Below are 12,344 nucleotides of genomic sequence, written 5' to 3'. Positions count from 1 at the left end.
GACAGGTTGGAAAATGCTAAAATTGAACATTGAGTAGAAATGGTATATCAAGAAACTAAAATCTTCCAAGTGGTTTAATGAAGTGGCTTCGTGAGGTGAACAAAAAGGAACAGAAATGAGCTGTTGTGCTAACAGTACATTTACAAGACCCTTCCTGGTTTTTCTTTTATCATTATTTCTTCTTTTTGACAATTTTTATTTTAAAAAGTCAACAGAAAAAACATTTGCTGGTCACTCGTTTCTACATCCTGGTGGTGAAAATGTGAGGTGAGCTACAGAGCGAACGTATCAAAATAAACCTACTGAGAAGAATGCTTTCATGTTCACCAAGTGGTCTGTTACCCTAATTTTCCCAAGTGTTCTGTGCATTTACTCTTAATATGATTTCTCATAATTTTACTATTTTAGATTCAACATTAAAGTGCCATTTTTGTTTTTATGATGTAATATTAGTAATATTTTTAAAAAATTAATGATTTACATTAATTATGGATGAGCCATTGTCATTTTTAGTCTGCCTGAGTTTATAAAATCTGACCATAAGAGCTGATTTTTAAAAATCTCCTGATCATGGGGCTCCTGGATGGCTCAGTCGGTTAAGCAGCTGACTCTTGATTTTGGTTCAGGTCACGATCTCAGGGTCTAGGGATTAAGCCCTGTGTCCAGCTCCGTGCTCAGTGGGGAGTCTGCTTCAGAATTCTCTCTCTCCCTCTGCCTCTCCCTCCACTTGCTCTCTCTCTCTATAAATGAATAAATCTTTTAAAAAGTAATTAAAAAATAAAATAAAAATCCCCTGATCATAAAAAAGTTTTCATTGGCTTTTTGAGAATACATGAAATGTGACTATAATTTGTAATTTTGATGTGAGATAGTCAGTGTTTTCCTTGCCAGTTTGTACTTGTGACTTGCCCCTACTCATAAATATAGTCTCCTGTGTTTTCTTAATTCCTAGTCACTTCATGTATGTAATTTTTTCCCCTAGAATGTTTATTCTACAAATGGAAACTTTCTGATTGGGTTTTTAAATAGGCATGTAGAAGTCCAGGTGTTTGGTGACTACCATGGCAATGCTGTGTACTTGTTTGAAAGAGACTGTAGTGTACAGAGGAGACATCAGAAGATCATTGAGGAAGCCCCAGGGGTAAGGACCTAGTAAAGAAATTTACAAGCTTCTCTATAACACAAACCTCAGTCACTCTGATTTTCACATCAGAAATCTGTGAAGGTAGTGTCTCCTCCAAAGTCCTGCTGAATACCTGCTTCCCAGTGGTAGTATAATAATAAGGCCCCACTGGTGCTTTGGGGGTGAGAAGGGGGTTGATATCCTCAGGCTACCATACTGAGAGCACAATAGGGCCATGATCCTTCTGGATGGGATCTAGGAAAATGTACTCTGATCCAAGTAGAGACTGTCCCTGACTTCATGATGGTTCAACTTAGAATTTTTTGGCTTTACGGTGGTGCAAAAGTGAGAATGTATTTAGTAGAAATACTTCGTTTTGAATTTTGATCTTTTCCCGGGCTCTGTATATGGTATGATACTCTCCTGGGCAGCAGCAGTGAGCCACTGAGCCACACGGTCAGGAGGGCAAACAACTGATAGGCTTAAAGTCATTCTTACCCGTACCCGTTCTTACACTCTCTGTACTTAGTATTCAACAAATTACATGAGATATTCAGCCCTTTATTATAGAAGAGGTGTTGTGTTAGAGGATTCTGCCCAACTGTAGGCTAATGTAAGTGTTCTGAACACATTTAAGGTAGACTAAGCTAAGTTAGGATGTTTGGTAGGTGACATGTATTTAAATGCATTTTCAGCTTCGATATTTTCAACTTATGATGGGTTTATCTGGACATAACCCACTGTAAGTTGAGGAAGATCTGTATCTGATTTATAATGAGCAATTGTATAATATTTTCATGTAGATTTTAAATTGTAATGGGAATGTTTGAGGAATGGATTAGCCTAGTTCATTGAATATATTTTTTATGAAGATTCTTTTATTTTAACTGCTGTTTCAGGTGTCCCTAAAATACATTAGTATCTTCCTGCCATATAGGTTTATTGTAAAGGAGAGAGATTTGCTCTTATTTGGCAGCTTTTGCCCCCTCGGAATTGTTTACACCTCTTTGGGTCTATCTCTTGATTGGTTTAGATTGTCCTCTGGGTCAAGGCCTACTGCTAGAATTACCTCTTTTTGGACTTAAATTTCTCTTGAGTCTACCACTACCATAGGCTTCTTTCTTGTCCAAGCTTTTATACTTTTTTTTTTTTTTTTTTTACTGTAGGTGCTTCTAAAAAGTCAGGGATCTGAGGTTTCTGGTTAATCAGTTTGTTGTTCTCATACTGTATTCAAACTTTAATTTCTGTTGCAGAGTATATGATATCGTTCAAAGTAAATGTCAACAACAATTTCAGTAAAGCCTTATTTTCAAGCAGTGTTTGCTTAAATGTATGTCTGTAGAGCACTGTTCTAAAATGTTACAACCTTTGCCTACTTTTTGATCTACATTTTTTTTTAATGAACCTTTCTTATTAACTTGGAATCTTAAGGTTAACCATTATTCCAAGATAATTCTTGGGCACATGGCACAGGTTGCTCTACCATCTTTAAATAAAATCGTTATGAACTATCATTCGTAGTTTTTGTATTGGTACATGTAATTAGACATATAGTCATGAACGTTCTTATGTCGGTACAAAGGAGATGGATACATCATTATGCTGAATAATATCTGCAGTTCATAGAAATTACTAACAGAACCATTAAACTTGGGTATGGGGCTGTTGACTGTGCTGTAGGGTGTGTTTCTTGATGAAATGTATAGCATTCGCTATTTATCCTTATTATGTCTTTAATGTAATATTTGATACCTAGAAATGCAATGTTGGATCTTAATGGAAATTTCCAGTAGGGCAAAGAACTAATGGAAATGTATTTTAAATATTTTTCATAGCCTGGTATTAAACCTGAAATAAGAAAAAAGCTTGGAGAAGCTGCAGTCAGAGCTGCTAAAGCTGTAAATTATGTTGGAGCAGGTATGCTAAGATTTACTTTAAATAGAGGGGAAGAAGTAATCATTTGTTTATGTTCAGAAGGCAAAAGAAACTTACAACTTGTAAATCATTGTCTTTCAAACAAATTATATCCACATTCAGAAATACATTTTACATTGAGACCCAGTATATACGCATTAAGTATTTATGTCTATATATATGTATGTTTGGAAAAAAAAATTCACTAAACAGTACTTACCCTAATTATGTGTAATGCTATTTGATATTTTCTATCCCATTTTAAAATGGAATCACTAAAATAATTTCTTTTGCCTCTTTTAAAATTAGTAAACTTTAATTTTTTAGGTTCATAATGAAACTGAGCAGAAAGTACAGAGTTCCCATCCCCACACTTGCACAGCCTCCCCAACTATCAGCATCCCACACCAGAGTGGTTCATTTGTTACAATCAACAAACCTACAGTGACACATCATTATCACCCAGAATCCATAGTTTACATTAGGGTTCACTCTTGGTATTGTACTTTCTATGACATTGGTGTGTAGTATACATTTGGAAAAATGTATAAGGACACGTATCCACCATTGTAGTATCATGCAGAGTACTTTCAATGCCTTAAATGGCCTCTGTGCTCTGCTCTTTATCCCTTTCTGTCTTTAACTCCTGACAATCTCTGATCTTTCTGTTGCCTCCATAGTTCTGCCTTTTCCAGAAGATCATATAGTTGTAATCATACAGTTTGTAGACTTTTAAGATTGGCTTCTTTCACTTAATAATATGCATTTAGGTTTCCTCCATGTCTTTTCATGGGTTGATCATTTCTGTTAGTGTTGAATAATATTCCATTGTCTGGATGTACCACAACTTATCCTGTCACCTATTGAAGGACACTTTGATTGCTTTCTAAGTTTGGCAGTTATAAATAAAACTATTACAAAAATCTACGTGCAGAGTTCTGTGTGGACGTAGTTTCGGTTTATTTAGGTAAACACCAAGAAGTTTGATTGCTGGATCATATGGTAAGAGTATGTTTAGTTTTGTAAGAAATTGCCAAGCTTTCTTCCAGAGTGGCTGTACCATGATGCGTCCTCACCAGCAGTGTATGAGAGTTCCTGTTGCTCCACGTCTTCACTAGCATTTGGTATTATCAGTGTTCCATTCTATAGGTGTGTAGTGGTATCTCATTTTAATTTGCATTTCCCTAATTGCATGATTGGAGCATCTTCTCATATGCTTACTTGCCATCTGTGTTTCTTCGTTAGTGAGGTCTGTTCAGGTGTTTTGCCCATTTTTTAAATTGGTTTGTTTGTTCTCTTATTATTGGGTTGTAAGACTCCTTAGTACATTTTGGATAGTAATCCTTTATCAGAGGTGTCTTTTGCAAATATTTTCTCCCAGTCTGTGGTTTGTCTTCTCATTCTCTTGACATTATCTTTCGCAGAGCCTAAGTTTTTAATTTTAATGAAGCTTGGCTTATCAATTATTTCTTTAACGAATCGTGCCTTTACCGTTGTACGTAAAAAGGCATCACCATACCCAAGATCATCTAGGTTTTCTCCTGCTGTCTTCTAGAAATTTTATGGTTTTGTGTTCTAGATTTAGGTCTATGGTCCATTTTAAGTTAATTTTTCTGAATGCAAGATCTCTGTCTAGATTTTTTTTTTTTTTTGATGTAGACATGCACCATACGCCATTCCAGCACCATTTTTTTAAAAGACTGTCTTTGCTCCATTGTATTGCCTTTGCTCCTTTGTCAAAGATCAATTGACTGTATTTATACAGGTCTATTTCTGGGCTGCCTATTTGCTCCCCTGATCTATTTGTTCTTTCCCCAGTACTTCATTATTTTGAATACTATAGCTTTATAATAAATCTTGAACTCAGTGTCAGTCCTCCAACTTTGTTATTCTCCTTCAAATAGCCAATATTGAATTGGCTGTTCTGGGTCTTTTGCCTCTCCCTTTAAAAGACCAGAATCAGTTTTTTGATATCCACAAAATATCTTGCTGGAATTTTAATTGGGATCGTGTTGTGTCTATACATCTTGGGAATTGGGAGAACTGACATCTTAACAACGTTGAGTCTTCCTATCCATGCACATGGAATATCTCTCCATTTCGTTCTTCCTTGACTTCTTTCATCAGAGTTTTATAATTTTCTCATATAGATCTTATAATACATTTTTTGTTAGATTTATGCCTATTTCGTTTTGGGGGTACTTGTGTAGATGGTATTGTGTTTTTAATATCAAATTCTATTTGTTCATCATTGGTATTTGGAAAACAGTTGACTTTTATATATTAACGTTGTTAATATGTTATCACTTTTTAGTTCCAGGAAGTTTGTTTTTATTTTTTTGTCAGTGCTTTTGTATTTTTTTGTATTTTGTATTTTTCTACATAGACAAGTCATCTGTGATGAGACAGTTTCATTTCTTCCTTCTCAAAGGTATACACCTTTTATTTCCTTTTCTTCTCTTACTGCATTACTAGGACTTTCAGTATGATGTTGAAAAGGAGTGGTGAGAGTGGACATCCTTCCCTTATTTCTTAGTGGGAAAGCTTTTAGTTTCTCACCATTAAATATAATATATAATATATATAATATAATATAATATAATATAATATAATATAATATAATATAATAATATATAATAATATATAATATAATAATATAATATAATGTGGGTTCTTGTAAATCTTCTTTATCAAATTAGGAAGTTCCTCTCTATTCATAGTTTGTTGAGAGTTTTTATTATAGTGAGGTATTAGATTTCATCCAATGCTTTTTCTGCATCTAATGATACAGTCAGATGATTCTTCTTTAGCTTGTTGATGTGATGGATTACATAAATTGTTTTTTAAATGTTGGACCAGCCTTCATACCTGGGATAAATCCCACTTGGTCATGGTGTATGCTTATTTTTATACATTGTTGGATTTGATTTGCTAATATTTTGTTGAGGACTGTCGCATCCATGTTCATAAGAGATATTGATTTGTAGTTTTTTTTGTATGATCTTTCTCTGGTTTTGGTATTAAGGTAATGCTGGTCTCATAAAATGAGTAAGGAAGTATTCTGCCTTCTATGTTGTGGGAGATATTATAGAGAATTGGTATAAATTCTACCTTCAGCGTTCAGTAGAACTCACCAGTGAACCAATCTGGGACTATTTTGGAGGTTTTGGAAGTTATTAATGATCATTTCAACTTCCTTAGTAGATATAGGCCTATTCAGATTGTTTCAGAGTGATTTTTTCTTGTGTGACTCTTGGCAGATTGTGTCTTTCAAAGAATTGGTCTGTTTCATCTAGGTTATCAAATTTATAGGCATAGAGTTGTTCATAATATACTTTTAATATCCTGTTAACGACTGTAAGACCAGTAGTAATTTCCCTTCTTTCATTTCTTATATTAATATTTTGTCTCTTTTTTTTTCTTAAACAACTTGGCTAGAAGCTTATGTATGTTATTGATCTTTTCAAAGAATTGACTTCTGGTTTTATTGGCTTTCTCTATAGATATTCTATTTTCAATTTCATAGATTTCTACTCTATTATTTCTTTTCTCTTTCTTATTTTGGAATTAATTTGCTGTACTTTTTCTAGTTTCCTAAAATGGAAGCTTAATTTTAGATCTTTCTTCTCTTCATATATATGGATTCAGTGCTATAAATTTCCCTCTAAGCTACTGCTTTCAATGCATCTCCTAAATTTTAAAAAGTTGTATTTCTGTTTTCATTTAGTTTAAAATATTTTTAAAACTCACTTGGGATTTCTTCTTTGACCCATGTGTTACTTAGTACTGTGTTATTTAATCTGCAAGTATTTGGGAATTTTTCCCCAGCTATCTTTCTATTCCTGATTTCTAGTTTAACTGATTTTTAATTTAATTGTGGTCTTCAGAGCAAACATTGTGTATCTATTCTTTTAAATTTGATAAGGTTTTTTCTGTGACCCTGAATGTGGTCTGTCTTGGTGAATGTTGCATGTGAGTTTGAGAATATGTAATCTGCTATTGTTGGATAAAGTAGTTTATAGACCTCAATTATATCCAGTTTATTGATGGTGCTGTTGAGTTCAACTATGTCTTTACTTTTGTGCCTGCTAGCTCTGTCCATTTCTGACAGAGGGGTGTTAAAATCTCCAGCTGTATTTGTGGATTCATCTGTCTGCATTTCTCAGTTTTTATCCCATGTGTTTTGACACTGTCTGCTCAGGTGCATACACGTTAAGGTTCGTATGTCTTTTTGGAGTATTGACCTTTGTCATTTTCCTTTTCTCTAAAGAACTTCCTTTAACATTTCTTGCAGGTAGATCTACTGCCAATAAATTTTCTCAATTTTTGTTTATTTGAAGCAGTTCTTATTTCTCTTTAATTTGGAAGGATAACTCCACAAGATAACAGATACCAAGTTGATGATTTTTTTTTCACTCAGGACTTGAAGTAGCACTCCGCTCCTCTTGTTTGTATGGTTTCTGAAGAGAAGTCATATGTGATTCTTATCTTTTCTCCCTTATAGGTAAGGTGTTTCCCCTCCACCCCAGATTCTTTCAGGATTCATTCATTCATTCCCTTTTATTTTCTGTACTTTGAAAACAATATGCCTAGGTTTAGGGTTTTTTGGCATTTATCCTGCTTGGTGCCATCTGACCTTCCAGAGGTGTGGTTCAGTGTCTTGACGTTAATTTGGGAAAATTCTTAGTCATTATTGCTTCAAATATTGTTTATGGAACTTTCTCTTGTATTCTTCTGGTATTCCCATTATGTGTATATGTTACACCTTGTCTAGTTGTCCACAGTTCTTGGATATTCTGGTTTGTTTGTTTTTTTTTTTTTTCAGTCTTTTTTGTCTTTGCTTTTAGTTTTGGAAGTTTCTGTTGTCATATTTTCAAGGTCAGAGATTCTTTCCTTAGCTGTGTCCAATCTACCAATGAGCCCACCAAAGGCATTCTTCATTTCTATTACAGTGTTTTGATTTCTAGCATTTCTTTTTGATTCGTTCTTTGAATTTCCATGTTTCTGCTTCTGTTATCCATATGGGCTCTTGCATCTGTCTTCTTTTTCCATTAAAGCTCTTAGTGTACTAATCAAAACGTTTTTAAGTTCTTTGTCTGATTATTCCAATATTTCTGTCATATCTGAGTCAGGTTCTGATGCTTTTTCAGTCTCCTTAAACTATGTTTTTTGCCTCGTCGTATGCCTTGTGATTTTTTTTCTTGATAACCAGAACTGAGGTGCCAGGTAAAAAGAAATGTGGTGAAGAGGTCTTTAGTCGTGTGGTGGTTGGCGTGGGGAAGGGGAGGTGTTCTGTGGTCCTAGGATTACATCTAAGTTTTTTGGTGAGCTTGTGCCCTGAACTGTGAATTTCCCCAGTGCATCTCAGTTTGTTTTTTGCTTGTTTTGATTTATTCACTTATGGGGGACAGGATGGCTGGAGTTGTATATTTTCCTTCTTCCAGTTATGTTAATTAGGCTCTGAGGAAACCCCCATAGTTTAGGCTCTAGTAAAATAGTTCCCTTGTGGACAAATCGTGTTCAGAACAGAACAGAACCCTGGCATACTTCACATGATTCCTTTTCCCCTTCCGCTGCTAGAGGCTCAAGGGGATTTTTCTCCAGTATTCACAGTGAGGACCTGATAGAGCTTCTGGAAGTAAAACGCAAAAGTATGGGGGGCTGTCCTTGGAGTTTGCAGCTCAGAGTTGTCCACACTGAGCGTCCAGCAACTCGTCAGTTACAGCCCAGTTTTTCCTCCTCTGGTACTTGTTCCCTTAGAAGTTTAGTTCATGGGTTTCTGTTCCAGTAAGTTGTGAATCTCTGTATTTGCCTGTCTGTCTCTGATTAAAGGGGCAGCAGTTTGCCCTGTGACCTCATATCTCTGATGGATCTTGAGAAAAATTGTTGATTTTTCAGTTTATTTGGCTTTTTACTCTTGTCAGGTTAGAATGCTGACTTCTTAGCTTCTTATGGACCAGAAACTGGAAATCGTCCCTAAATTTTTACAAGGCACTCATGACCTACAGTTTGAAATATAGTCTAAATTATATGGAACTAACTTTCAACTAAGTGAAAAAAACTCAAACACGAAACACTACGTAGTATATGATTTCATTTATGTGACATTCTAGAAAAAACTATGATTTCCTGGAGCCAATGACCTGGGGAAGAGACCGACTACAAAGGGGAACAAGGGAACATTTTGGATGATGGAAATGTTTTGCATTTTCATGGTAGTGGTGATGGTTCTATGACTGTATTCAATTGCAGTTGAAACTCAACATGCTTCCCTCCTTAAAATGGATAAATTTTATTATATGAAATTATATCTTAATAAAGTTGGGAAAGCTATAGCTTTAGTTGCTAAGCAGTCTTCCAGTGGATCACCGGCAAAAGGACTTTGAGACCTCCAAAGCCCACAGTCTGGAGGAAAAAATGTTATTATATTTTTTCTGCTGGGTTAGAGTGAGATAGAATGTCCCAGTGTGAGGTTCCAGGGCTCTTGGTGCACCGAAGCCGTGACACATCGTCCAGCCACGTTCTCCTCGCTGCAGCAGTTGAGACTGCTCATAACTTGGGCTTACCATTTGCTCAAAACAAACATACTTTTCTATTACCAGATTTCATGTGGCTCTCTATTTTTTATTAAGAATCATTTGTTACTACAGGGGCGCCTGGGTGGCACAGCGGTTAAGCGTCTGCCTTCGGCTCAGGGCGTGATCCCGGCGTTCTGGGATTGAGCCCCACATCAGGCTCCTCCGCTATGAGCCTGCTTCTTCCTCTCCCACTCCCCCTGCTTGTGTTCCCTCTCTGGCTGGCTGTCTCTATCTCTGTCAAATAAATAAATAAAATCTTTAAAAAAAAAAAAAGAATCATTTGCTACTACAAAATGTGAGATATTTTCTTCACAAAATGCAAAATGTTTACCACTGAATGGAGGCAACATTAAAAGTTGATGTGATTTGTTTCTCTCACTGGTTTCGGGAGACAAGCCATAAGAGACTCTTAACTATAGGAAACTGAGGGCTGTTGGAGGGGAGGTGGGTGGGGGGATGGGGTAACTGGGTGATGGACTTTAAGGGGTGCACGTGTTGGAATGAGTTGTATATACCTTATATACAACTGATGAATCACTGAACTCTACCTCTGAAACTAATAATACACTATATGTTAATTAATTGAATTAAAATAAAATATTTAAATTTATATATTATAATATTTTAAATATTTAAAAATGTATTAATAAAAAGTTGATGTGATACATCATAGAAGATTTGGATTTCTACTGATTATATACTACTGAAATGTGACTGTTGTATTTTATCTTTTAGGAACTGTGGAGTTTATTATGGACTCAAAGCACAATTTCTTCTTCATGGAAATGAACACAAGGCTGCAAGTGGAACATCCTGTTACTGAGATGATCACAGGAACTGACTTGGTGGAGTGGCAACTTCGGGTAGGAATATTTTTTTCTGTTAAAGATCAGTCTTGGGAATATATTGCCTGCTAGCCTCCTCACTTTGGACAAGGGTTCAATTCTTGGTGGTTGTCATGAGGACAGGAAAATGGGAAGTTAAAGATGATATTTCATTTGTTGCTGTGACATTATTGTCATTTTATGGACTCAGATTTCTAACCTGTCACTTACCATCATTTCTCTTCGGCATGGGGCAGCCTCAGGCGAGGGGCAGGTAAGCTGCTGCCACTTAGGCTTTCTTGTGACCACATTATCTCAACATCAAAGCCTCGTGCTGTACCTGAGGCCACATTATTCTGGGCTGGGCCATCATTTGATTTTAGAGGCAGGACAGATGCTAGCTCCAGTGAAATGATCTAAGGAAGAGCTGGTGATGGTCTAGACCAATTGAGTGAACCACATGAAAAGTGCTGACTTACACACTGTTGCTGGCCTGTGGTAGGATAAGTATAGCCCATTCAGAATAAGTGTTTAGAAATTTTTATAGCATTTTTGACATTGCTATGATATGTCAATGTAACTGTATGTTACAAAAGTGTAAGTCTATAATTGTTCCTTTGTTATAAATAGTTTGAGAAGCACTGGCCTGAACTAGAGTTCCACAAAGCATATTCCTTCAAATAAGAATAATATCTTAGTCTGTTTTACTCTCATTCTTGAAAACAATTGATTTTATAGCCTTTTTTAATATGAAGAACATGTTTAAGTACTATAAATACTTTTGATTCCTGTAGAATTCTTGGTTCTCTATATATTCTGAATCTAAATATTTTTGTGTGTTGTGATGCTAAAGTCTTGATTTTGATAATTCTGTCTTTTCAGAACGTCTGTGGACAATAATATGATGTTCCCTTTGCTGGTTCCTTGGGGATGATTGGTGGTTTTAATTGAACCATAAGATTCTTTGAGGCCTCTGTAGCCTTGGGAGCTAATGAAAACCAAGCACATCAGGCTAGTAAGTGTTAGTAAGTGATGGGAAAATTGTAGCAGATTTAGAAAGTTTTGGAAAGAGTGCTTCTGTTTCCAGAATTCAAGGAAAGGGGGGACATTTTTCTTTTCTGAAGCAGTAGCTGAGAGAGTCCAGAATTTTTTTTGATTGATTGATTGATTTTTAGAGGTGGTGGGAGGGGCAGAGGGAGAGGGAGAGTCTCAAGCAGACTCCACAGTGAGTGCAGAGCCCGGTCGGTGCAGGGCTCAATCTCACGACCCAGAGATCTCGACTTGAGCTGAAACCAAGAGTTGGATGCTTAACTGACTATGCCCTCCTGCGCCCCAGGAGTCCAGAATTTTGGAAATCATGATGGATAAAAGGTTTCTAGGGAAGGAAAGAGAAAGCTTTGGACATAAGGGGAACCAGTAGACTTTTATTTCTTCATCTCAAGAAATTGCAAGAGCTTTGAAGGCCCTTTAAAAAGAGAAGTAGGCTTTCTTATCTGGGGAGGAATTCTAGAACTGATGGATACCACTGGACCTCATTTACAATGTTCAAGACATTTTGGAGTCTGGCTTCCAGGCAGAGGTAAAACAAGGGGCCTCGCCATTTGGTGAGTTAAGAGTTCAAGCTCCAGGACCAGCCTCTGGAGTCGAGGGCTCCCTAGAATGAGGCTGCAGTAATGTCAGCATCTTGGCTGCAGACGCACATGGGGAGCCATGTCCGGGGGAAGCTGGGGAAACATCCAGGGTCCAGGAGTTCCAAAGAGTCACTGTGTAAGCCTCGGCGAACTCACGTGGCACAAAATTCCAAGGCATGGTTGGGGCCTGTCTTTCCTGAGCCCAGATAGAAGCCAACCTGAGAGGAAAATAGGCAAAGATAAGCCAGGTTGAAATGGGGCTATACAGTCAGAA

At 36.5% G+C, this 12,344-nt stretch overlaps 1 protein-coding gene across 1 annotated transcript in view; it reads left to right on the top strand.

Moving 5' to 3' along the window:
* Positions 1-12,344, top strand: part of MCCC1 (methylcrotonyl-CoA carboxylase subunit 1) — a 58,808-nt gene that overhangs the window by 23,307 nt on the left and 23,157 nt on the right. The window contains exons 8-10 of the mRNA XM_026497901.4: positions 1,030-1,141; positions 2,959-3,040; positions 10,351-10,478. Coding sequence (XP_026353686.2) covers positions 1,030-1,141; positions 2,959-3,040; positions 10,351-10,478 — 322 coding nt within the window. The remainder of the gene's footprint in view (positions 1-1,029; positions 1,142-2,958; positions 3,041-10,350; positions 10,479-12,344) is intronic.

This window comes from Ursus arctos, unplaced genomic scaffold, assembly GCF_023065955.2.
Source record: "Ursus arctos isolate Adak ecotype North America unplaced genomic scaffold, UrsArc2.0 scaffold_4, whole genome shotgun sequence".
Lineage (NCBI taxonomy): Eukaryota > Metazoa > Chordata > Mammalia > Carnivora > Ursidae > Ursus > Ursus arctos.
This window is presented reverse-complemented; position numbering and strand designations above follow the sequence as displayed.